The sequence below is a fragment of the Symphodus melops genome (assembly GCF_947650265.1).
Source record: "Symphodus melops genome assembly, chromosome: 2".
Taxonomy (NCBI): Eukaryota; Metazoa; Chordata; class Actinopteri; order Labriformes; family Labridae; genus Symphodus; species Symphodus melops.
In genome coordinates, this window is record NC_136692.1 from 7,114,533 (window position 1) to 7,141,379 (window position 26,847).

A 26,847-nucleotide genomic window follows, 5' to 3' on the forward strand; every position below is an offset into this window, starting at 1 on the left:
CGTCAATAATGAAAATACTGTCTCGGCTCCTGCTTCCTCTGTCACCATGACAACAAACATCCCGCCAAATAATAAAGAAAAAGAGCAGTCAATCAGGAGTGATTCATCACAGTTGGAATATATTCAGACTCTTAGGGGACTATTCATACATCTGCTTGAGATCCAGGAATTTTGTTACAAAGTTCAATGAAGAAAGTGACAATATAATGGCTCAAGGGAATATTGCAATTTTAAATTCATTGCAAAATTATAGGTCAGTTTGGTGTTCGATATGGATGAAGAGGAAAAAAAACAGCATATAGAGTATCTCGTATTTAGTCTGTATTTGTTAACATCTTGACCTTGGAGTTAATCCCCTCTTGAATCCTCTTTTAATTTATATTGATCACTTTTTTTGTAGTTCTTAAAACAAGTGGCATGCTGTTTTGTTTGATAATGGTGGCCCTGCAAAGCGAAATAAGCCAATACAAATAAAGTTAATTATCTCTGACATCAAGGGTGAGAGAACCATTTTCTGTCATTGATAACTCCAGTCATTGCCGGGAGTTTGTTTGGCTGAATTTGGCAACGTGGCACATAAGCAAAGTGTGTTTCATCAACTCTTAATGTGAGTAAGAATATTTGGCAGTTAGCTTGACTCTGCGTGTCACACATTTAGTCAAGAAGCCCTATCTGCTCTTGCTGTGTGGGAGGCCTATTTTTCCACTGTGACCCGATGCTATTCTGAGCCAACAGCTCTGCTATTTGACAGCCAACTTCTGGTCACAATTTCCCCAGAGGTTAGGTTGGAGCAAACATCTCTCAAATGAGACGCTGGGCTAACTTACACCGAGTCGATGCTCCTGGGGACATCAGCAAGCTACACAAACACCGTAGAGCGCTGACATTCCCAGAAGCGTCAGATGGAGGGACTTGTTTCCTCAACCTACTCCACAGGGCTCAAACAAAAGCTCACCATAGCCATCTTCGGCCGGAATTTAACTTGTGCTGCAAGTGGGTCCTCAATGCAATGCCTGTGATATCTATTTTGTGTGGACTATATCTTTGGAAAATATATCAGGCAATTGAATCTCTACAGGGGGAGCTGGAGTTGTCTGACGCAGGTCTGGTTCTCCTGTGGCGCTTAATAACAACTGTTCATTATCCTGCTCATTAAATGTCTACTTTTTGAATGAGTAATTATTTTGACACAGCATGTGTATGACAGGAACTGTTGCCATGCCACCAGGTCAACTCTATGGCCTTCTCGACTCATTTATCGAAGATTATACCGAACCAATGTGACCATGACCGCATGAGTAGCTTCAGCATGTGCTTCATGTTTTTTATCTCTCAGAGGGTGCTGATGTTTTCTTCTTCTTTTCACCTGTGTTCTGTTTCATGTTTACTTCATGTGTCATCTTTAAACAAGTCAATATGTCTGCCAAAGCCTACATTATTTAGTGTCTTTTGATTACTCTCTCTGCTGTGTTTGGCTCTATTATTTTTTTTTTATTTTTTTTTTTCAAACTCTGTTGGATTAATTTTGGTTATCGTTTGTCCTTTAGAGTTTTTGATCAGGGCATCGATATGCTTCAGAGAAATTCAGATGCTCCTATTCAGATTCAAATGCAAATTGCACCAAAATGACCTTTGGTGCAATTTGCCAAACTGCAAAATTGTAACGTGAACTGCAACATGATTATAACGTGAATCTTATCTTAATTCCCTCTTGTGCCCTTTGAGATTTAGAGTGTTTAAAGGAGCAGTAATGTTGGGGTTTGAGCTGGTATGCTTTTATTTTGTACAGTTGACGATGAAGAGCTTGTTTTATTAAGCCTTAATGAGACACACAAGAAATGACCTGTTGCAAATTGTTTGCAGTCTAAGCTGACCTTTGCCTGCATGACCACATGACATAGTTACTCTCCTGAACATGTACTTTGTAGACACCGCAACAATTGACCTGGAACAAAGTGTTAAACTCTTAAATGAACGAATCTTTTGTTTGTTTTTCAGAGATGTTACTTCCCTTTTCTCTTAAGAAGTGCTGCTCACACTCATCATCACACATATCAATCTTCATTTGCATGAAGCCAATTGATAGGAAATTTAAAGACAAAGTTACAGTGGCAAGAAAAAAAACAGACCCCTGTTGAACAGACATCTGCTCAAACTGTGTTGGGCTTGGAAAGTGGAATAGAGAGAGATACAGAAAGAAGAAGAATAGAGTCCAACAGAGCAGCTACAACAACAAATAATAAGATAGTAATGGTGAAAAAGGGTTTATCAGTATTATCAGTAAGAGCAAAAAATGACAATTGTCTGAATCAGTCTTATATTAACGTAAGCAACTGCAATGAAGACAAACCGGCAGGACTGATTATGTTAATTATAGCGGTTGAAGTAGAGCTCTGCTAAGAATCCCTTAAATATGTATGATATTGTTAATAGATGTAAGGCTTGTACTAATAGTTGTAGCAGTAGGAGTTGGGGAGGTCTCCAGCAGCAGGCTGTCCACACCAACGATCCAGAGGAACCTACGAGCCAAGAAAGCTCAAGAGCTCCCAGGAAGATATATGGTTAGTAACTTACATGGCACATGAAGATTTACAGATAGTGACATGCAGTAAAATGATGTGAATGCAGAGAGAGAGAGAGAGAGAGAGAGAGAGCAGCTATAGCAGCTTAACTAGTTGCTGGTCCTCTCTGAGCCAGCCCTCACAGTAACTTTTGTCAAAAATGAAACTTTTAAGTTTACTCTTAAGAAACACGAAAGGTGTCTGTTTTGACAGTTTGCTAAATACACTCAATCAAACCCTTTATTGATGCTTGTATATGACAACCTTCAGTAACCATGGACACCAGTGCTCTATAATCTGTCCATTGTTTGTAGCCACGCCGTCTCTCTTTATTTACTTTCCCCTCCTCCTTTGCTGTCATTGCCCCTGTTGCATTCATGCATAGATGGCATGCTAAGTGAAAGGGGAGCCAATGGGGATGAGCAATGCCTGCTAAGCTGGTCTTAGTCACGGGGCATTGTCATTAGATTAATGGAGCAGAAGGAGCCATCCGTTCTCTCTCCAGAGGGGAGCTTTACTTTTGGTGGGGTGGGGAGAGGAGAAAATGATGGGGAGGATGTGTCGTCCCCCCCCCCTCCCCGTCCCCCCCCCCCACCGACTCCTGCTGATTTCACATAACCGTAGAGGTATCCTTGGTAAGAGTTAGGGACACCCTTGTGTACTTGACATTGTCACTGTGGGCCAGAAAACATTCAAAGAACTTTTGTTCGAGCGGTTCATTTAGCCAGAAACACAGTTACCTTGTCATAGGTTCCAACTGAATGGAATTAAGATAATTTTCACTTAAATCATTTCATGGAGTTTTAATTTCATGTCCTTATTACATGTGGTACCTTGTAACGATATGTAACTTCTCTACCTATACATTTAAGGTGAAAAAGCTTATTACACTTCAGGTCAAATGTGTTCACATGTTCGTCTTATAACAATATCCCCTGTTGTACCCAAAAAAATAAATAAAAATGTGGCAATTAATGGTTCTTTGAGGAGAAAGTTCTCTGTAATTACTGTGCTGTCACATAAAGTGCTACCCTACTGCTCTTAAAGCTGAACTTCAGAGCTTTGCCCGCAGCATATGAATTCATATCAACACACTTCATTCAGTTTACAATTCAGTTCTTGCTCCAGTGAATTAATTCTGGCAAGAGGGGCAGCAATAAAGAGAAAAACATGAGGAGACTAAAGTTTCACAACAGTGTTAGCTGAAGAGGAGAGACAACTGTTACCATGGCAAATAATCCTGACATTCTTTGCTTTACCGTTTCTAGCCAATTACCCAAAACCTCTTGTTTCATGTGAGTGGCAGAGTTCTTCAGAAGATTTACTCCCCTCTCAATTTAGCACAAGTAACACATCTAAGTTTAGACATGTCAGTTGTTTCTCAGTTTTTCTCATGTTGTACTAAGGTCTAACTTATTTCTCCAACAACACATTTAAATCATCCTCGTGTACTCACCCTCAGCTTGGCCAACACAGTCATATGTATTCCCCATCTACTCACTGAACCAGTGAAATGATGTGATTATCTGCCTGGTTGGTTGGCACTCGTATCAGACCAAGTGATACAATGCCAGGTTACTGTACTGCTTATAATATTTTAATAGGCTGCATTTAAAATGTGGTTAACAATGCAGCAGTAATGCGTAAAAGGGAGGAGGGTTCGGCTTTAGGGTCAAGAATTGTCCGGGTGTATTGCAAAGGTTCAAGCTTGACTGGAGTGACATCACACACGTTTCTAAGTCCATAATGATTACCTCATTCACTCATGTTTACCACCTCTACAATATACACTCAGCAGATCACACCAAAGGGAGTAGTAGATAGCGATTTTAGATTTGTTACATTGAATTTTCACACCTGTCTGTCAAACGTGACTTACAGTTAGACCATGACTAAAAGTATGTTCAGTGCAACAACAATAGTACTCATAACCTTATAAACGACAGTTTCAGAGTCCTACAATTGATATTTTTTTCATCTACAAAATCCAAAACCTTGCATTGTAGGATCATAAGCAGAAAAGGGGAATACAAGCCAAACACCTTTTTTATTTCTATGCTAAAACATTTCATACGCAGAAATTCAAGGTCTGCAGCATTCAGTCTTGAGAAGAAAATGACTCAAATAAACTCAGAACAATGTCAAACCTTTATAATATTGAACAATTTCACTACATTTTCATGGAATGGTGTTTGTCAGACTTCTTTAGTTCCTCAATAAGACAACATAATACGAGTAGGAGGGAAACAGAAAACAGTGGACAGTGAACCACATTGTTGAAATTTTAAAAAGTCAGTCTGCATCCGGTGTATCTGTGACTGTATGTGCATCTATCCATCTATCTATCTATCTATCTATCTATCTATCTATCTATCTATCTATCTATCTATCTATCTATCTATCTATCTATCTATCTATCTATCTATCTATCTATCTATCTATCTATCTATCTATCCATCTATCCATCTATCCATCCATCCATCCATCCATCCATCCATATGAATGCTATAAATATAGCTTGTATTTCACCAATGATATTATACTCAGTATTTTTTCATCTCTTTACAGATTGTAAGTGAATTGACTTTCCAGCTCTAGTTAAACACTTAATGTCAGATTAGAAGTCAGCTCATCCATTACTGGAGCAACTGCTCATAATATTCAGCTACAAATGCTGTTATTGTTACCTTACGTAAAGGCGTTTTATTGGTAAGTAACAGTCCATTGTTAAACCCTTTGAGACTGCAAATTAAATTAGGATCTGTTCATAAAAAACAGAACTTGTTGTCAGTCTCGTTTCATCGGAGAGGCCAAAACAGACAGCCTCATTTCAAGACAAATATCCAATTACACAGTGAAGCAACAACACCCCTGGGACAGCAGCTGTGCCATATGCCCTGACGGTGACTCCCACAAACCTGCCGTCTGTTATACTGAGAAAATAACCTTAAATGCTACAGGCTGAACCCCAGCTGGTCATGAGGCAAGCTCTTCCTAAAAGTGGTTGATGAAGGCAACGCGTTTTAATGAGTTCTTTATGTGCAAGAGCATCCTCAAGGTGGAGGAGTGAGGAGTGTGAGCATTATTTATTGTGGTGATGCCCATAGACTTCTCCCAAAGGAGCAATAGGTGCTGCACTTTTCACTTCTAAAAGCTTAATTACACCAATCCTAAATTAATTGGACTCACAATTTATAGTTTATCATGTCGACGTAAGAAAAGCACCTATTACACATTTGATTCCAGGGTTCACTTTAATTGGCAACCCAGGGCAAAAGTTATGTCTGCTCCTTAATGAAGTAATTAGCCAAAGCCATTGCACCAAAGGCCTGTGCAGATTGCAAATTTGATTTTGTCTGGTCACTGGGTCCTTCAACTCGCAGCAATTTATTTTTTTATTTCGTTGAATGTCCTCTGCCAAAAAAGTGTGCCAAGACACTGCTATTACGATTTCAAACACGTTTTGTCGGCTTTTTGTAAAACCGACATCAACCAAAGATGGATGTGTGATGCCACTTACACTCTCATTTCCAAACGTTTGTCTTCATAAAGTCAGTAAAGTGGAAAATGAAATGTTTACTGGGATTTTTTTTTCCCCCCCGTCATCCTAATGTGACCAAAATCACGCTGTACGATGTGACAGGAGAGAAAATTATGGAAAAAGTTTCTAGATGTCCTCCTTTATCACTTTTCTTATCTGCTCTTTGTTTCATTTCATCCCCTTTTTTATCTCCTGACATCTTTATCACTGTGCAGAAAGTAGCCACACTAACTATACGGTGTACTGTATATCACTACAGACATATAATGCGTATAAAGATGCTCAAATTTCAACAAAAGCGTGGCTGCTCCCTACATTATACATAAGGTGTTATTTATTAACAGCCTACTAGGAATGATATTCTAAGAAGGAGCTAATGGGTGGCGAGATGGAGACTGCTTTAATTGCGTTGTTAATTCTTCTCACAGCCAGTGTCATCATGGCCTTTCACGTCTTCACACTTCCCTTTTCTCACCTGAGAGAAAATTGCACAAGCATTAATGTAAAAGCACAGGAATCAATGTGACATTTCCACGGGCACATAAAGATTTCCTGAGATACAAACACAGCAGAAAGAGCAGATCAAATAGTCCATCTGAAGCACGAGGGCTCTCTAAAGGACTTATGTTGTTTTTTCGAAGCCGTCATCACTTTATAGGAATAGAAAAGGAGGAGAACATTATGTGATGGTTGTAATGCCAATCTCATCAGCTCTTTGATTTTTGCTTTAATGAAGGAGTTTCTCAGGTCAGCGTCCACTGAGGACGTGCTTTTCTGGTTTCTGAGCTGTGATGTTTTCAAATCTCCGCCCTGCCTCACACGGGGTATGACATGAAATGAGCAATTTTATTGATTGTTATAAATCATCAGTGTCACCAACCCCTTTCCTCGCCACTCTCTTTTTATTTTAATTTCCTCTCCCTGTGCCCATCCCCCAATTTAAAGGTTGAGGCATTAAGGCCCGACAACTGCTGACCTTTCCCACTGCGTGCATCTATTATCCAACAGGACTAATCATGCTTCCCTTGTGCCTTTGACAGATATAAGGAGGCAGAGGGATGTGATGTGGAGAAATGTCAAGGTCTTGCTGTGTCCACATTTTGTTTGAGATTGGACTTGGGTTTTACAGAACCTTTTGGATCAACTGAGGATGTAGTCCTGTATTAAATGGGGATGAATGCTCTAATCTGTGAAAGGTCAAAGGGATCTAGGATAAACAATCTTTTATCACTGACATGATCACCTTCAAAAGAGACGTTTTAAGGCACCATTTCTTGCATGCGATGCTTTGAAACTTCTTCACAGTAAAGTAGTTTCAATTTGTTCTGCTGTGACACCAAACAAATGGCAGTAGAGACATATCTAAATGTTTGCTTTTTGTTTTTTTTTTCTCTACTGCATTTCCAATAAAACCTTACACTGTCACCTTGAGTAGAGCAGCATTTTGTTACTGCAGGTACTGCATCTCTCGTCATGCTGCAGAGTTTAATGTCTTGAAAATGGGCCGAATTTTGACTGTGTCATTTTGGTTTCACTGGCCATTGAACTGTAAGCTGGGGGAGAGAGAGAGGGGGGGGGGGAGAGGCAATTGCTGTCTGAGTCAAGGCACTTTGTCACGGCTGCCACACGGTGTAAAGTGATGCCAGCGTTTGACAGAAAGTATCGAGCATTCAAATCGCGCTCTGCTTCGGCCGTTAGACGCCCGCAAGTCTGCTTACAGTAAACAACGTGAGCCCAGGTCGTGTTGCCATGTCCTGATAATTTTTGGCATAAAGTAGGGATGCATCTGTTTCACACCTGATTAGGACAGCGACCAATAAGTATAGCATTCTTTACAGCACAGTGGGTTAAACATTTCAATGCCCCTGAAACAGTTTTTGAAACGCTTCTGTTGCAGAGGGACTTGAGAATGAACGGATAGATTAAAAGAAACAACCTCGAGGTCCATTTTCATAATTATGTTTTGGTGCCAAGCCGACTGCTTGGCTAGCACTCTTGGAAAGGAAAGGAGGTGGGGGGGAAAGAGAAAGAGAGAGCAAAGAGAAATCAATACATCAGTTGAAACAGTCTTGGCTGCTTTTTTTGGTTTTGTTGTTTTCCGGGGAGAAAGGAACAGTGAGTGAGACAGTCTGGCCCCTGTGGCAGTACAGTACCAGCAGGAACAAAAAGCAAAAGATGTTTTCAGATGAACATACCACTGTACTCCCTACCTGGGTGACACCACTTTCTGCCTGCATAGGCGGTACTGACACCCCCTGTGCGATTGAGTGCTCGGAGCAAAGAAATCAGTCTAGCCCAGGATTTTGCTCCTTCAGACTGGAGCACAGCAGTGCAGCGACACACTGAAAGCCAAAAGAAAGTGTGAAGAGTTGCCCTTCGCCCGAGAGGAGAGGTGAGTCACGCGGTGTGTTCCCTTCTTTTCTTTACGTTACATCATTCACTGCAACATGAACAAGATCAACCAATAACCCGGCCTCTGAATTGACGCTTTTAAGACGCTCGTAGAAAATGTGCGAACATACACGCACGCATTTATATTGTTGTTCCAAGTCAGCTAACTTTATGATTTATTTATATTGCTTTCAATTACCTCTCTGTGTCCCTTGTTGAGCTCAATAAAATTTTATATTGTGGATATTATTCTCCAGGGGTGCATCCTCTTCTCCTATGGCCTTTCCATTTATAAATATCAATGTAAATAAATCACATATTGAAGCCTCTATGTAAGTGGTAGTGGATGAAAAAGCCCCTGGTTCTTTACATTCCAGCTTTGAAAAGGTTGGACAAGTGAAGTACAGACCACTGAGAACAGATTGCCCATTTCACCTCTTCTATTACGTCAGGTGCCTCTATAGTCTCATTTCTGCTGCTACTGTATGCGCTGTACATGTGAGGGCATTTGAATGCGTCTGTTTTTGTCTGAACTGTGCAGCCGTCCACCCGGCACTGTTGTCTCACGTAAAGCTGTGACCCTCTTCCTGCTCGCAGCGCTGCTTCGCCTCCCCGGCAGCTCACAGCAAATTATCATATTTATCGAGAAAGCCAGCCATGATATTAGCAGGAATACCCTCTCGTCAGCTGCGGCTCCAGAGAAACGACCATTGTAAATCACACTCTGTCAGCCTTTCATGCAAGCTCAGTCATGGTTGTCAAGGAGACCATGATGTGATTGTGGAGGCTGTCCTGTTTTCTGGAGGGTTCAATCACTGCTCTGATTCAAAATCATATAGACCCAGAAAGAGAAAATTCCTCAGCAGCGGTTTTCTAAGAAAAAGTGAACACGTTAAAACCGACATGCTAAAACTCCATGATCTTTTTCATGAAACCAGATGGAAATAACCTTAGAAATGGTAGAGATTGCAAAAAAAAAAAAGAATATGCATGTGGTGTAATTGAAATGAATGGAAAACATCTTCTGTTGCATTTCAGAAGCAAAAGGTGCTGCAGCTTATCTCCATGCACAGTCAGACCATACTTGTAGGTCTTGCATACAAATGGAAGCAAACCAGACACACATACATATAATTGTGTCATAGTCTCTGGAAGGTCATTCAAGTAAAGGTCTTCTAAATGAATTAGCTTACAAATAATCTTTTTTAGCGGCACAAATGTGTTAATAGTTAACAGGTGGAACGGGGAGGGACGGCACAACACAGATGTGATTGTGGCCTAAGAGCATTCAGGGTCTCAGTGAAGTGTTTTCATTTTATCCTAGAGCATCGGTCTTAATTCCAGTGTTTCCAGGCAACGTGAAGTGTTTTCTGTTCGTGGAAGTTATAGTTTTATAAACTTTGCAGAAAAAAAAAAAAAAAACAAAAAAAAAGCCCCTGAGACAAACTTTCCGAGAATCTCTAAATGTTTGTTTTTCTTGTTAAAAGATCTTTGAACTACTTGATCCATGTGTTCAGAGGCTGTAGAGTGTATTGACGCTCAAATGATTCAACCAAAATACAAATGCAGCGTGAGAGTCTGTAGAAGAGAGCAGAAGCTGAACGTAACCCGCTGAGGAGCTGAATCAAACACAACGCTTGATAATTCACGCAAAAAGTTATTTTACAGTGAATCAAACTCATGGCATATAAACTGTATAACTGTAATTGATGTAGTCAAGTGTACTGTCCTTCTTTTCCCCCTGACTTCCTCTGAACTGTCGAACATCAGCACCTTAGACACACACACACCTCGACATGTTCTTCACGTCGACGTTTTGCATAAGGGGATGTTTACATTAACCGGGGGCTAATGTGCAAAGCCGCTTACTTCAAAGTTCATTGACCGTATGGATTCGGGTCAGTGAACTTTCATGTTGCTATCAAGGGACCTTTGTGAATGTCTTAACCTGATTTCTTCACACACATTTCACTTCTTCTTAAGAGTTACAGATTAAACAGTCTGGTTATAAAACCACTGATATGCATGAGAAGAAAACTACACTTTTCTGTTTGGGTTTTACTGACATACTAATTGTCACATTGTTATACATATTTCATATTGTAGATGCTTTTCTCCAACAAGCAAATGCGTAGAAGCATTTATCCATCCGTTCTGAATACCCCTTTTCCTATTCGGGGCGGAGCTGGAGCTGATCCCAGGTGACATTGGGCGAGCGGCGGGGTAAATCCTGGACTGCTTGTGACAAGCATCCGCACTCACATTCACACTTACAGGCAATTTTAGAGTCACCAGTTGAGCTCGAGGGCATGTCTTTGGTCTGAGGGAGTCGGGAGTTCCCGGACAGAACCCACACATGCACAGAGAGAACATGCAAACTCCACGCAGAGAAGCAGAGGGGCCCGGTCTGAGGCGGTATTTAAACCAGGAACCTTCTCTCTGTGAAACAAAAGCACGAACCACTGAACCAGTCCTTAAAGCAGTTGTGCAAATCAAATCAACATTAACTAAGCTTCCTGCGATGTGTAGCACATCTCACACTCACATTCTGAACACCTCAACTGTCTTATTCAGTCTCCACTCTTAAACATGGTCCTCTTTTGTACAGCTTACGACACCACGCTAACAACCTTGTCCTTAAACCTTGTGAGCATTAATGCAGAAACCTTCACATGAGATTGTGATGGACTTTAAACTATTACATCTCATCTCTTTGGAACTCTCACTATAGCTATTACAAAGACGTCAGTTCAGTAGATCATTTGTCCAAGGCTCTGGAGAATTTAGTTGAATTTAGTTATATAAGTCAAACTGTACATTTAGGTAACATCTTCTTTTACAATGTTTTATAGAGAATACTCTGCTAGATTTGAGACATGATCTGTTTCATTGACGTACTGTTAAACTTGTTTTATTTTTCTTCAGCCTATTGAACGACTCTGCCTTTATTTGGGACAGGTGTACATTTTTGACGGGCCTTTCATTTTTAATTTTTTTTTTTTTTAACAGACCTGTGCAAAGCACAGCAAAAAGAGTTAAAATTTTACATATACACCAGAACGTATAACCATGTACAAAATTAGGCCATCAATAAAAAAGGGTGTGGCTCTGATTGAGACCTGCCTTTATATGTCAAAATATGCAGCTACACCAGGCTGCTAAAAGGGACTGGGCCTTAAAGTGGAATGGGCTTTTGTCAGAAGTTTTAAGGTACAAACATTTGCTGTTGTTGCCGTTGCTTGGTTAGTTTGTTTTATCTCTTCTGGGGAACTTTTTCTTTCCCTTTTTAATTTCTGTTTATTTTACATGAAAGTGTTCTCATTACTATTTTCGATTAAAAAAGTCAACAGCTGGGTAGCGAATTTAAGACGAAATGGGCAAACAGAAAGTGGACATAAAGAGGACGATTATCTTCTTTGTTATCTGATTCAACCTCCATTAATGGAGATTAAACATTAATTCACACACAAGCCTATTACTGACACTCATTATTATTACTAATAAAAGTAAATATGGCTAAGCTGATAGGTCATGTGCTGGAGTCTATTATAAAGATTTCTACTTTTCATATTGGCCAGTCTAAATAATAAGAGCTGTTGTTGTGGCCCGTGAGGTGGGAGCTATATCTATATGCACATAGCTGATGAAGCAGGAGTCTGCGGGGGAGACAGTGTGTGGAGGAGTAGAGGATTGTATCCCAGTCAGCAACATATTAGTGGACCTGTCACTTAGTAAACAGTGACTTCAACTCATTTCCATTCTGAGTTAGTGCAGAGTGTAGAGAGAACTCCTGAGTGCATTAGAGTCACTCACAATTTGGGTCCACTTTGTCTCTCAGGCAAGGGTGGGTGTGAGAGGGCGGAATAAAAGGTAGCAGAGGGAGCAATTAAGCTGTAATCTGTAATCAAAATGACTCACACACCCAACGCCTAACTTCAGATTTTGTTGTAGCAACAGCGAGCAAAAGAAAGTAGCTTTTGTTTGCCTGCTAGACTTTATTCGTTTCTTCAAAATGAAGTTTCGGATATTGTACAAATGAGAGTTTTATTTAACGAGCTCTGCTGTCTATTTGTCACCAACTATGACAAAACACATTACAGTATATTTCCCCTCTGCTGGGAAATATAGTGCGTTTCTTACACAACTTGTGATGATGTCAGATTTATTGTTCTGAAAATGTGCCCTCATATGAAAGTAGACCCATGTGCTGCATCGAACATGGTGAACATGCTGAGAAATCTATCGCCTTTTGTTTTTGGAGCTCCACATTTTTTCCTTCTTGAATATGCTGCTAGGTCTGACTTGCCTTTTGATGTCGCTGCAAGCCCGGTGGGCATCCTTCCTGCAGGCAATGCGCACTTCACTCCTTAATAGGGATTGATTTTCAGAGGTGTGGTTTATAGTCACTCACTGGAGGTCGTCAACTCCTGCTGCTCAATATTCCCTGTAGACTCGAGCGTCACACAACCTTGACATCTTGCGTTAGCCTGATGTCATGCACCTTAACCTGTTCCTGTCACCCTCTGCTCCATGTAATGTATGTACAGGCGTCACAACTGGGAGCTAGCAGCTCATGACTAAAACAAATAGAGGTACTCCAGAGAGGGGCAGGCCTGTAATTGTTTCACAGTCTGCATACTGTATTCCCTTGTTTCATGTTCTGCCACATCTATGTTGACAGACATCTTTATTTACCTTGTATGTGTGCATGTGTGTGTGTGTGGTTGTAAGTGCATGCAGAAGACAGGCTGAAAAAGAGCAGTGAGAGATTCTGGTTGTTGTTTTTTTTTGGTGCATTACAAATAGAGAAAACACGACCCTGCGGCCCCTGAAGACGCCATCCCTGCACGAGTAAACATCCAGATGACAGGCTTTTAATAGAACAAAGTGCTCCCATCTTACATCACATAACATGAAATGTCAACCCCACTGATTGCCTCTCTGACAGCCATTCTTCTACACCTGTTCCTTCAATGGACTTGGCGTTTATGTCCAGCGTCTTGGCTGGCGCTGTCTCTGTAACTGGTTTCACAAAGCTACAAACTAGACGGGAGATTTGTTTAGTGCGTAGCTGCTTGATACTGCTGTCCAAATGGTGTGACTTTTTTTTTTTTTTTTTTTGAAGGGAAGAGAGGAGTCTTCTTCGAACACACTTTTACGGCTCTTTGGTACAGCCAGTCATGTGCTCACCCAAACCAAAACGATCCAATTCAAAAAAGCAGAAAGATCGATGGGAGCTGTAAACCAAAGAGGAGAATTATGAGATTACATGGAGACAAACTGATCCCATTTAATTGGTAATATACATCGATCAATGGCGACAAAGACTGACGATCTTATTTTATGTATTTCTATCCTGTGTGCTTTTTTGGAAGATTTGAGGCCCTCAGTAACAGCCCTCTGTCTTAAAAAAAAACAAAAAAAAAACAGGGAAAAATGACACCATCAGATCTATTTTCAGTTACTCAGCTCCATTTAGGTGATTTAGATTGCATACATGAGAATGCCCATCTTCCCGGCTGCAGTGGAAACCTTCATCAAATTAGAATTGAAGTGATTATCCCGGGCAGAGCAAAAGGACAAAATCGATAGTTCTTTGTTCGGGGCTAAAATGAAGGATGGGCATTCAGCAGGGATCTCTCCCTCTCTTGCTCTCTTGCACTTGCTCTCTCTCTCTCTCTCTCTCTCTCTCTCTCTCTCTCTCTCTCTCCCACACACATAGGAGTGCACACACACACACAAGCACACACATCTTTAAATTGCATATTCTGTTCCAACATCCTTGACCATATCAGCATTAGGCCTGCGTGTTGTAGTCTCAAACCTTCTGTCTTGGTTTTTTTCTCCTCTCTTTGAAAAAAATAAAAAAATAAAATAAAATCAAAGCTCAAAGGAGAGGCACTTCCTTAGATAATTGCAATTAGTAGTTTTGGCTGGAGTGTTGCAGCATTGGCCCTGGCCCAGCTCTGTGTGTTTGGGTAGGATGGAGTGGGCTTGCTGGGCATGTTTCCAACCTCCAGAACGCCCTCTGCCCCCATGCCTCACATGGGCCCACTGAAGCAGTCAGAAAGCCGCTGGGCCTAAGCACAACTAGAGAAAAGAAACTTTGTACGAGAAAAAAGACAGAGACAGGAGATTCTTTCTGACGGTCACGTAGTGCAATTGTACAGTAATTGGAGAAAGAGATAAAATAACAAAAAAGTGCTGCACCTTTGTCCTGTTCCTTGAGAGCCTTGTATCTCATGGAGACACAGGAAATAACACATCAAAGCTTTGTTATTTGGGGAAAGTTTCAGAAGTATTAGTGCCCACAAACCAAGAAGAGAAAAACCATGCCACAAACAGGTCATTTCCGTGTGTCATGTTGGTGTTTTCATTCAGGTTTAATGTGTACAAATCAAGAGTTTTATCAACCAATGTAATGGAAAGTGCTGCTTTATTGTATAAAGATCAAACAAAGACAATGCTTCCTCCAGATTTAGCCTGGTGGAGGAAAAGGAGAATCAAATTGAAATGCTATAATGGCTTAAATTGGAAGTATTTTCTTATACGAGGGTTTTGCTAACACTTGACAGATTTAACTTTAAATTTACTTTGCAAGCGCAAGTAGGAGTTTGCAAACATGCCACATCTTAATATAGGTTCTACAAAATGCTGCGCATGGTTTATTGTTATATAAGACAGTAATTGAATGCGGGGAGCTGAGATTATGCTGGAGTTGTCCTTTACATTGAGCTGCACAGGTTTTTTTTGTTTTTTTTTCTCAAACCCTCTACAAGCAGCCACTTATGTTTATGTGAAACACAAAGTCTCAATCACACTCTGTTACTCTCTCTCTCACACACTAACACGCACACACACACACACACACACACAACACACACACACACACACACACACGCAGTGCTTCACATAAAGAAGTGCAATCCATCAATGTGCTCATTGCTGTCATGAGTAAAGAGACAGAGCTCTAAGCAAGAGTCCTCAAACACAAATTTGATTTACCTCAATTTAACTCAAACAGTGACATGTGAGCACTCGAAGTGCTAATGCAGACTGACACCTTTTGCTGCCAACAGGCATGTGTCTGTTTAGCTCAGTTTCAAAGCCGGTGCTCCTGCTGAAATCTGATTTACTTTAGGATGGTATTGGCTTATACAGAGTCTGAAGTTATAAAAATTAGCTGTGAAGTGCAGCGATGTCGTGGAGAAATGTGACGACTTCATGTGGGAATACAGCAGACAGCGTGGGTTTCAGTCAGAAAGGAATTATGTGTACACGGATTGAATGTTCTTTGTCCGTTCTATTTTATTTATTTATTTCTGCGCCAAATTAAGCCTAAATTAGAAAAATGACAGGATTTACCTAATCTTACACAAAGAAGTCAAACTGAAAACACTTGTATCACAACACAGTACCACGCTGGAAAGGCAGTCATAAATCACAGTAAGGGGTTGTTTCCCACATAAAAACCATGTGGCAGCTTAATTTTACAATAAAGCAGCTCTTTCCACCACCGACGTCTCTAATGTTCGAGGTATATTAGTCATGCATCACAGGCATGCTGGAAATGAGTCAGGCTTAAGGTATACATATTGTGTGAACCTGGCCACTTTTGATCTGAATGGATCCAATTACCTCGCACCAACCGAGCGCTATGTTCCTCGTCACTCCATAAATCACACACATTCTTGACATGTGCTTCGTCTGTTGTTTTGGAATGAAATCATTGAGAGATATGTAACCATCAGGGCTCTGCAGGAAAGTATCTGTTGGACTGATCAACAACATCTGGATCATCTATAGCTCATCTGCATGTTTTATTTTTTCAACCTGCTGCCCATCACAAAAAGAAAAGTGGCAGCTGTGTCATCATGATTGGCACAATCTTTGTGCTCTAATTATATTGTTTGAAAATGAAAGCTACTCATTGAGCAGAATCTGAACTTTGATCCATTTCCCTTCATCAATTATTTCATTATAAAAAAATGTTACAATTATTTCTTCCCCTACATACATCACATCATGAACCTAATATAATGTGCTATGTGTGTATACAGTGCAGGTCTTTAAACAACCTTCACATGTCCATTTGAAATATTGGGATGTGTACATGTGTTTTTTTCAGCAATGCAGGCTGTGAAGAGACCTCACACATAGTAGTGTGTTAGAAATCAAGGATAAAAACCTTCGACTCTCATGAAAAAATAGCATGTTCAAATAAATCTATATAGCTGATATGCGTCATTGATTATTTAAGGGAGACCAATCAATTTTCCATTGACTAAAGCTCAAGATTTTTGTTCATGAAACTCAGTTTCCGTGTTTCTTCAGTTTGCAGCGCTGACCTTCTGTTATTTTTTTCAGTGGGACTTATGTGTGATGTTGGAGTGGGAAAATTGTTTTCTGCTCAGGACCTTCGGGAAACAAGGATTACGCTTTATTTTCTCATAATTATGTTGTTTTGTTGTGTTTTTTTAAAGGTCGCTAACCTGGCTTGCTCCATCTCCAACAATGAAGAGGGTGTGAAGTTGGTTCGAATGGCAGCAACCCAAATCGACAGCTTATGTCCACAGGTAAGGCTGTCACACAACACTTGCCTCCCATAATAGAAAGCTCTCTGCTAAAACGCGATTGACGTTTGGTAATTATAAACACTCATAGATGTGGTTTAAGTCTGTATCTCTAGAGAGTCATGAGAAGTGGAACAGCTAGGAATGAAACGGAGAGAGTCTCCATTGGCAGAAAGAGACGAGGAGCATCGAATGATGATGTGTAGGTGGACCTTGAAGTGCTGTTTCTCAGGATGCAAGCGAAGGAGGAGGTTGAAATCGATTTGTTGTCGCCAAGGTTAACCGTAGGCCTCATTCACGAGGGACCCAACACGAGACATGGAGCGGAGCAGCTGAGTGTAAGGCTCAGAATCTAATGTCTAAAGAGCTCAGACCCGCTTACAGTACACACAAAACATGATGCCTTTAGGCAACGCTCAACATACAAAGATTTAAAGAAAAACACAATACAAACAGACTTTGTGATTGGGAAAAAAGGAACAAAGAGAAATATTTCCATCTGTTCAGGGTAGAGTCCCTTATCTTCACACATGCAAACACCTCAGTAGCTGCCATGTCCAGATCAGAGTTTCTCTTTTCTCGATCCGATTAATCCAACTAAAACTGTATCTAAAACAACAGAGACAAAAAAAAAAAACTTTGTGCTATTTCTGGCTGAAGCTGACCTAGTAATGTGCTTAATACTATTGATGTGTGGAGTCTCAGTGGGCTAATCTAAAAATAAAAGGAATAGGGATGTAATTTGCCTCTTCTTTTTTTTTTTCATCATTAAATCATAAAATCCTCTGAAGTGTTGATCGCCTTTGGCACAGAGCCAAATGTTCTATCTTACATGGAGCTTACTTCTTATTTTGGGTAAAGATAAACTTATTCCCTTAAATCTGTGGAAATGAACATTTTTGAAAACACCCTTTGAGCTTTTGGACAATACACAAGTATTGTTTGTTGTGTTATCATTTATATTACTGACACATTGAAATTAGTGTGTGTGTGAGTGTGTGTGTGTGTGTGTGTGTGTGTGCTTAAAAAATGTCTTGAAATAATCCAGTTCAAAAATAATCCATTAATCTTTGAAACAAGTACTGTCTGTATACCAGTATTATCAGTATAATATCTTTTAGCATGACATTTTATATTTTGAAATCTGGTTTAGTCATGTTGTCCATTTCCTGTGCCAGGTGATCAACGCTGCTCTCACACTGGCTGCCCGCCCTCAAAGCAAAGTAGCCCAGGACAACATGGACGTTTTCAAGGATCAGTGGGAGAAGCAGGTGCGCATCCTCACCGAGGCTGTGGATGACATCACTTCTGTGGATGACTTCCTTTCGGTGTCAGGTATGAGACAGTCCAGAAAGCTTCACTGAATGACTATCCGAGGAAAACTCCAAGAGGTTCCTTATTTCTACTCACTCACAGACAAGGTTTTCCTTCAGTGACTTGTCGGGCCAACGTCGAGTTGCATATGAGAATAGAATTACAACTTTGATGACATAAAGAAACCATGACGTTCATTTAGAAAAGAAAAAAAAACAACTAAAGATTAAATCAAAGAGGAAAACAAAGTCAGGGAGCAAAATCAAATTATCACAAATAATCATTTCTTTAGCTTGACATGGTTTTCTGGACCCAGTTGGTTGCTAGGTAAGGTTGCGCCCAATGTATAGATGTCTATAGTCCTTCAAGTGGGGGGCCCAAATGTAATTTCCTAAATAAACATCTATACACTTTACATTCAGTTAATCTGGATTTGGAAATAGTTTGGGATTATTTGTTGATGTGATGTAAAATTGTATTTGTTCTCAACTAAATATTTTTCCTTCAAACAAATCTTTCAAATACAGTGATGCACATGAATCATTACAATCAATGTATTTGAATGAATAATATACTGTTTTAATCATCAGAAGTAAAATACTGAAAATAGGAACATTCCATGTTGAGGGACATTCAATCGTCCTTCAAACGTACAAAGATAAAGAGACAGTCTGGTCTTGCCAGTTCCATTCACTGCTGAATTTGTATTTATTTTTTCTTTCCTAAGAGAACCACATCCTTGAGGATGTCAACAAATGCGTCATTGCTCTGCAAGAGGGAGATGTGGACACTCTTGACCGAACCGCTGGAGCCATCCGGGGCCGAGCCGCCCGCGTGGTCCACATCATTAATGCCGAGATGGAAAACTACGAACCTGGGGTTTACACTGAGCGTGTGCTGGAGTCCATCAAACTGCTGTCTGAGACTGGTAAGTGAAGTTTACACAGAGCTGCTGAGGAAAACAAAAACAATGGTATTGCAGTGTATTTTTATAATTAAGAAAGTATCCTTCAGCGTTGTACTGCGCTTGCACTAAAGATGTTGTCGTAAGCCTTATGGCAAGTTAAGCTACTTTCAGAAGGAGTACTACAACACCCAAAACACACACACACACACACACACACACACACACACACACAAACGCTTCCAATAGCTTTCCAGTCTGGTCATTGACCTACAGACACACCTTAATTGCCTGGCTGCCCAGCGTCCCACAGTGTGGATCAGTGTTTTGGCTCTAACACAAACCCTGGACGCCACCTGTTCACTCCTCTGATCCATATCTCATCTGGGGGTTTTTTTTCTCTCTCCGTCACAGTGTGTCACAGCACATTCCAGGAGAACTGACTTTATCCTTGTGGCAAACTAAACTCAGGGCCAACACATGATTAGCACTGACTATATATGTCCCGCAGTATAAAAGGTGTAAGCAGGAGACGTGAGAGCGCTCCAACACTCTGAACTTAAAGTGCCGTTTAGACTGTTGTGTTTGCCTAGTTTACACAGAAGGTATACTTATTAACATTGAGGTTTTCTTGCCTTCAAGCCTTTTAGACCACAGTAATAACATGTAAGCTCACAGCATGGGGCATTATTGAGTGAATAAAACCCATTTCTGCTTCTTTTTTCTTTTCATATTGCATTCTATCTGTACTACGTGTAGGTTTCCTATTAAGTTATTTCCCCTATAGCACTGTAAGTCAATTCATGATTTGGTTTTATCCACACATAATTTTGCACATGCAAACACATTTGCAAATGCTGTAATTGAAAAGCCTCCAAACAAGGCAGCTGTGGCTCAGTTGGTGGAGTCGGCCTCGTCATCCGGAAGGTTGGGGGATTCAATCCCCAGCTCCAGCTGATCAAGGCAAGACTTGACATTGACAACACCAATCCACTGCCTGGTCTCAGCACATGAACAAATCTGGAGAGCCAGGAGTCCCCAAGCTGTCTCTCTAGGGTTTTCCAGCACACAGGTATCAGTTCTTCAGGTAGGAGACGTGTGCAGAAACATTCACAGTCCATTGAAGTTAAGTTGAGTCAAGAACATTTTTTTCAGTAGCCAGAACATACAGTTGCTGTAATCCTCGAGAGGAAACGTGAGTAAATCAGTCAGCAACTGCACTAGATGATGATGAATACAGTGAACCTTTGATACAGTTCAAATTTGTACTTCTACCTACTTTGGTGGCATGTAGTCATATTTAAAAGCTGTGTAGGAGAGAGAAGGTGAGGGTCTTTGTCAGAGAACAAATCAGAGCGCAAGGTTGTGGATATGTCTTGGAATTTGAAAGAATCAGTGCAGACCCTGTGCAAAATAAACCTTGAAAAATTGTCTGCACAAAATGTTCATTCATTGAGTTTGAGCTGAACTTTACACATGGGCTAATTCTCATTCAAACAGCAACCTTGTAAAACACGAGTGGTGCAAAGATTGAGCAGTCTGTGCTCTTTTAAAAAAAAATAATAATAATAATAATTAATACAGGCGGGCTTCTTTCCGGTTAGATGTTACCATCCATTGTGTTCAGAAAGTCGAAACACAAGAGAGAAAAAAAGAGTCTGATGCCTCAGTTTTCCTGAGAAACATTTGTTGCTGTGTGAAATAGCTCCTCCAATCAATTAGAGGCAGACAGAAGCACACCTTTAAAAAGTGCACCATTATAAAAAGAGCACAAACAGCAACATCAGTATGAAAGGAAAGAGGTCATCTATGAATTTGTTTCCCACAAAGAATGAAATCAGACTCCCCCTCCTTCTTCTTGCACCAGCTAATTCATGCCATTTTTTTGTTTACCCTTTCTCTTCTCGCCTGTCCATCCCTCCCCAGGTTTCTTTCTCTACCATTAGAGTCCATTTAGCCAAGCGCTATATCTATTGTTTCGCTTGTTACTTTCATCTGCCGGGATAATTGGGAGACACGATCAGCTCTTCTCACTGCTGGCTGCTAAATCAAAAACAGCATCAGACGAGACACGTGTTCACACAGCCGTCAGTCTATTCTGATGCTTACCTACAACATTATGGACGACACACAGTCCTAGTTATATGATGGTATCTTCATTGCATAATTCAACATGTCTAATTGGTGTAATTAATTGATGAGGTACAGCGGCAGTATCTCGTGGACACTTGGGGTCAATTTTATATGACCATAACCTTGTAACAAATGAAGACTTTATAATAGTGCTGCAGTTTTATTAATCCTCTATGGCGTATGGAGCTTGTTATAAGAGTCAGCAGGAGCCCAGAAGCATCATGTCAGCCCCACTGTGAGCAACAAATACGAATTTGTCGATGCTGCTGTTTCATTTTGATCGCCCGCTGAATTCTATTTCCGATGGGGGGGTTTTTTTCCCCATTTTTTTAATAATTCAAGTCATAATCTCAAGATCTAAGTGCTTATAATTGAAAAACCACCAGACAGATTCTTTATAGGACCTTCGATGCACAGTATACCTGGCTTTAATAACCCATTTCAAGCAACATTCACCTGACAATTTATAAAGAAGTGCCTTTTTTTCATGAGATTCTGTTATTTAACTCCATTCCCTTTCAAACTCCATACTTATCCCTTCATGGGATTTTATTTACACAATCTGGTTTCAAATGAGAAACTTATTGTGCAGTACATAAATGAATGGCAAAGGTGAAACATTGCCGACAGCAGTCTCCATAGATTATTTCAACAACCCACACATTGAGGTACTGTGCAGCTAACCTTGGAACCTGTTAAAACTACACCGTTGGCTACATTAACACTTGAACGTAAAGGAAAATGTGCCTCCTAGGCCTCATCTTCAATGAGAATTTCCCTTACAAATTCTTACAGTTTGGACACATTTTCCTCAAAATGAAAACAAAAATGCCAAGTGGCGCCACAAGCACAGGCAATAAAGTAGCCTCGAACATGCTACCTGTGTCTAATCTTGATTTCCTTTTCATAAAAGTAATACTGAATATGCTGTCTCTACAGGCAAAACCAAATTTAACCACTGCCCCACCTTCATGTCATCATTTGTTATGGCAGCAGAATTTTCTTAGAATTCAGGCTGAGTATTTGTGTGACTGATTTTTTGTTTGTTCTTGATGTTTTAAACACATTCCAATTGTTAAAGTCATTTCAACTGGAACAACTTTCCACTGAATACTGGGCAGAAGTTAACTTATTTCTCTGAATGTCTATGGCAGATTTTGCAGGTCCACAGAAAATAACATTGGTGGCACAAAAGCAAAAGACACTATGAAAATATCCAATGTGAGTTGGCTTCTGTTGTAGGTGCAAAACGCTGGAGCCCCAACCTCTCGAGTTAGTAAAGTGATTAATTCATCTGCACATCCTAAGGAACGCTGTGTCATCATCATCATTGTAGGGTCAAAAGCAAAGCAAAAACAATCACAGCCCACCTCAGTTTATTACCAGGAACCCTGGTGATAATAACAGGTGCCTAATTGAATTATGTCAACAGTAACATAACCGGACCTTTTTTCCTTCACCTCAATAATACGTCAAAAATGAGGGCCGTCCGTCACACTCTAACTCTGAAAAAAAAAAGAAAGTCTGTGAGATAACTGCACATTTTGCAGAATGCTGCTGCACTTTCTTAACCTGGAATATGAAGACCCTTCACATCACACCTTAAATCTCTGCATTGTCTTCCAATGCACACCAGAATTGATTTTAAAATCCTTTTAACTGTTTACAAAGCACTGCATGGCCCTGCCCCCAATTACTTAAAAGTATGGCTTATCCCGTACGAGCCCACAAGCAGCATTCGATCATTAGCCAGTGGTCCCCTAGTTGTCCCATGAATAAGATTGAAGGCAGCAACAGCTTTTCGCTTGAAATGCCCCACCAAGCACTTTTAGAAACACGCCAACATGTAAGTGTTTAAAAAAGAGACTTAGAAGATTTATTTTTACTGCAGTTTTTATGTTTTATTAGGATGATCAATCTGTGTTTAAATAGACATACATTTTTAAGTAGGTTGGGCTACTGTGCTTTTAACTGAACCCCTGTGCTCTTTAAATTACTTTAGGCTCATATTTAAGTATGACTTATGCGTTATGTATGAGTACTTCTTCTTCTTCTTAATACTGGCCTGTTAGATAGAAATTACAGTATGACCTGTAACCAATCGAGTATTTAAGCTGTGCAGTTAACTCGAATAAAAATCTATCCAGTAGAACTCTTGGAACAACAAAACACAACTGCATCTCAGTTGTGGTAGTAAACATCCTAATGCCTTAAATTCAGAAAGTAAATACGACCTGACAATGGACACAAGACGAAAGAGCAGCTGATTTTTTAAAGAACGGACTAAGATGGTGCATATACATCCTGTATGCAGCAAAAAGGCAAGTCACACTGGCTGCGCAGCCTTGAGGAGAACTCCTGTTTTACACCCTAACGAGCCCTTGTTTCCTTTTGATTGTGAGCACTAATTGAGACGTTAAGGTTGGGAACCTGCTGTTTTGTTACACCACCATTTCATTGGCTCTATATTTCTCTTTGATGAAGAGCTGTTGTCTTTCGTCTACCTATTTCCGCCTTTGCGGTGGCGGTTGGAGGTTTTTAGGGACTACCATGCACATCTGATCTGGGCCATAAAGCACTTATTGATCCTTGTGAACTTTTGCCTCCCTCTCCTCTCAGTCCACACAGGCCTGATGTCTATGGATTCTAACACACAGTCAGGGAGAAATCTATAGCTGAGGGAAAGATGATTAAGTGTAGCTGAACAAAGGAAAAAGGATATAGGACCACACACTTTTTAGAGGGTACAGAGCCCAATTAACTAGACTCTACCGAAAAATCAATAGCTGTCACCAAGGATTTCACTAAGCGATTTGAGCTGGGATTTTAGTGGAATTCATTGATGTGGTCCCCCCTTTTTTCCCTTTTTCTCTGGGTTGTGCATGTGTTAAACAGTTATCCTGGGCCTTTGTGTGTGTTTGTGGTACTTGGAACGAGCCTTTTCTCTGTTGTTTATAAAGCTGCAGCATTTCATGCCAGTCGCACCCACTTGTCTGTATACTTCCAGACCAACAAGAGACGCTCAGATCAGCAGTACGTGCACTTTGACCTCGTCTAAATTTGCCAATCCTTCTTGTTCATACTGAGTGTGGTCAGATATATGGCTGGGCCTAACAGGCAGCCAAGGTACACAACTCTTGAGTGTAAAGCTGAGCCATAGATTCCTGACAGACAGTCCACACATAGGCCCAGGAATGAAGCTTGTCCTTGAGAGGGAGAAAAATCAATAGCCTAATGGGAAAGTGGTTATGGCTTCTCTCTCTCTCTCTCTCTCTTTCTTTTCCCCTCTCCCTTCTTCTTCTTCCCCAAGACACTTTTCTGCCCACTAACTCCCTGTGTTTAAACTAATCTGCTCCTCAAAAAAGGGACAAATTTTAAAGTCAATCATTAATGTGGTGCCTGGAAAGGGTAGATTAAAAAACTGATATATGGCCTAAGCCAGTGTGCCATTTAGAAAGGAACGCTGGCGTTGCTCCTTGTTATTATATCGGGGCACAGTAGATGGGATTTAGCCAGGGTTTTGCAGTGAGTAATAACACACATGCTCACACTGCCACCCACATGTCATGCCTGTAAATCATTGGATCAAGTGCACTAAAAAGAAGTTCAGAAGGGACTGAGGGATAAGTAAGGACACTTTACAACGCCAACTTTTGGAATAAGAGCTTTATAGAGCAAACTTTTTGGCTGGCCAAATATTAAGCAACCTCCTATAAATATTGAGGCTGAAGTGCAACAACACAAGAAACATCCGTGTCTGCTGATAAAAAAAGAGAAGCTTTTTTTTCTTTTTTCTTTTTTTTTCAGGAAGAAAAGGACTCTGAATTAGTACACCACTATTACTTTATTTGGTACAGAGCACAGTTGTTGACCTGGATGAATCACTCTTTATATTCGTATCCATTGTTATGAAGATAGGTTTGGGGATGATTGGGGGGGGGGGGGGGGGGGGGGGGGGGGTTGAGCCAGAATGGCAAACAGATGGCAAACTCATAACTTGCAAGGATGGGAGGGAGGTGAGGTCTCTTAATCAGTGCACAAATAGAGGTGGGAGTTACAGTAGGAGAGAGCGCTGATGAGGAAATTGCTTTTGAGAGTAGCAGTGCAGTGTGAGGAGGTCAGAGAAACATTTTAACCAAGGTGAGAGCGAGGAGAAACACAGCAGTAAACAGACTGAAAGCGGAAGCACTAAAGTCGTGCTCTCATAACATTTAATGTTCTCTCAGATTTATATACAAATAAAGGCTGATCTCACAGTTTTGTTTTGTGTTACATTAATTATGAAGTGAAACCAATAAATGTGGAAGCGTTTTAGCTGTTAGATGCTCCAATATGTTACCAGTTAGCTTCAGGCTTTATCTGTTCCGGATATTGCTGAGGAGGCATGACACATTGGGTCTTTTTTGGTTTTTGCTAAAACCAGAAATGTTGCTGTGCAGAGTTGCTTCCCAGAACAAGCAGCTATAAGACACGGTGTAGATATGAGGGGAACTGTAGAGACGTGATCCTTCTCTGAGGGTTCAGAAGTAGTGACCACTTTTTTTTAAAACAAGTGCTATTGTCATCCATAATCTACTTCAAATGGATCAACGATTCAAAGGGAAATGGTATATCAAATGTTCAGCATGTACTGATAATTACATAGCGGTACAATACTGAACACCAACATATCAGCTCATAAAACAACAACAAATACAATTTTGCACTAAAGTATATATTTGATTGAGATTGATGCTCTTTCAGCTTCATGGAAACCGTGTTCATTTGAGTCTGGCATAAAAACAGCTCAAACAGCCCACTTATAGTTGTCCCAAATACTGTCGTGAATTACAGTCCAAATGGGTTCAGAAGTAGAAGCCAGAACGCTGATCACACACAGCCCATGACTTCGTAATAACTCAGCCAACTGTTGGACCAGACGAGTCCCATCCTGACTCTAAGCTGGACACTTAGTTAATACAAATCTGCCAAATTAAGAATTTTGTGTTTATTGTGAGTAAATGTGGGCATGGGTTCTTTTTAAGAAGAACTCTTTTTTAAAACTCAATGGCCAATACATGGCCAGCTATAAGGTTTGTGTAGTTAACCAGATTGGGAAAATGTGTCAGTAGTTCATTGTTGTATTTGGGCAGAGTGTAGATGGGGTTTGTGTGGACCAATCAACAGCTCTGCATTGCTATGAAAGCTGCAACTCTATATCAAGCCTTCAGCATATTAGATTATTAGAGTTCAGTAGCAGGAGGTTTAAAGTCTGAATAACGGGGTGAGGAGGTAAATCTTACGATTGTTAAAAACACCAAAAAGTGATATTTGATACATTACTGTGAAGATTAAGTTTCCTCTTTTTCGTATAAATGCTTTCGGTTTTACTTCTTGTGATGTGTTATGATGAGTAATCTGTCCTAATTAGGTTTTAGCCATAAAGTGTGT

The 26,847-nt window shown here is 40.4% G+C and overlaps 1 protein-coding gene across 2 annotated transcripts in view; it reads left to right on the forward strand.

Annotated features, from left to right (window-relative positions):
• ctnna2 (catenin (cadherin-associated protein), alpha 2) overlaps window positions 1-26,847 on the forward strand; it is a 280,279-nt gene that overhangs the window by 228,724 nt on the left and 24,708 nt on the right. For both annotated transcript variants that reach the window (XM_079338023.1, XM_079338024.1), the window contains 3 exons: window positions 16,977-17,069; window positions 18,245-18,401; window positions 19,108-19,308. In XM_079338023.1, the coding sequence (XP_079194149.1) occupies window positions 16,977-17,069; window positions 18,245-18,401; window positions 19,108-19,308 (451 nt within the window). The remainder of the gene's footprint in view (window positions 1-16,976; window positions 17,070-18,244; window positions 18,402-19,107; window positions 19,309-26,847) is intronic.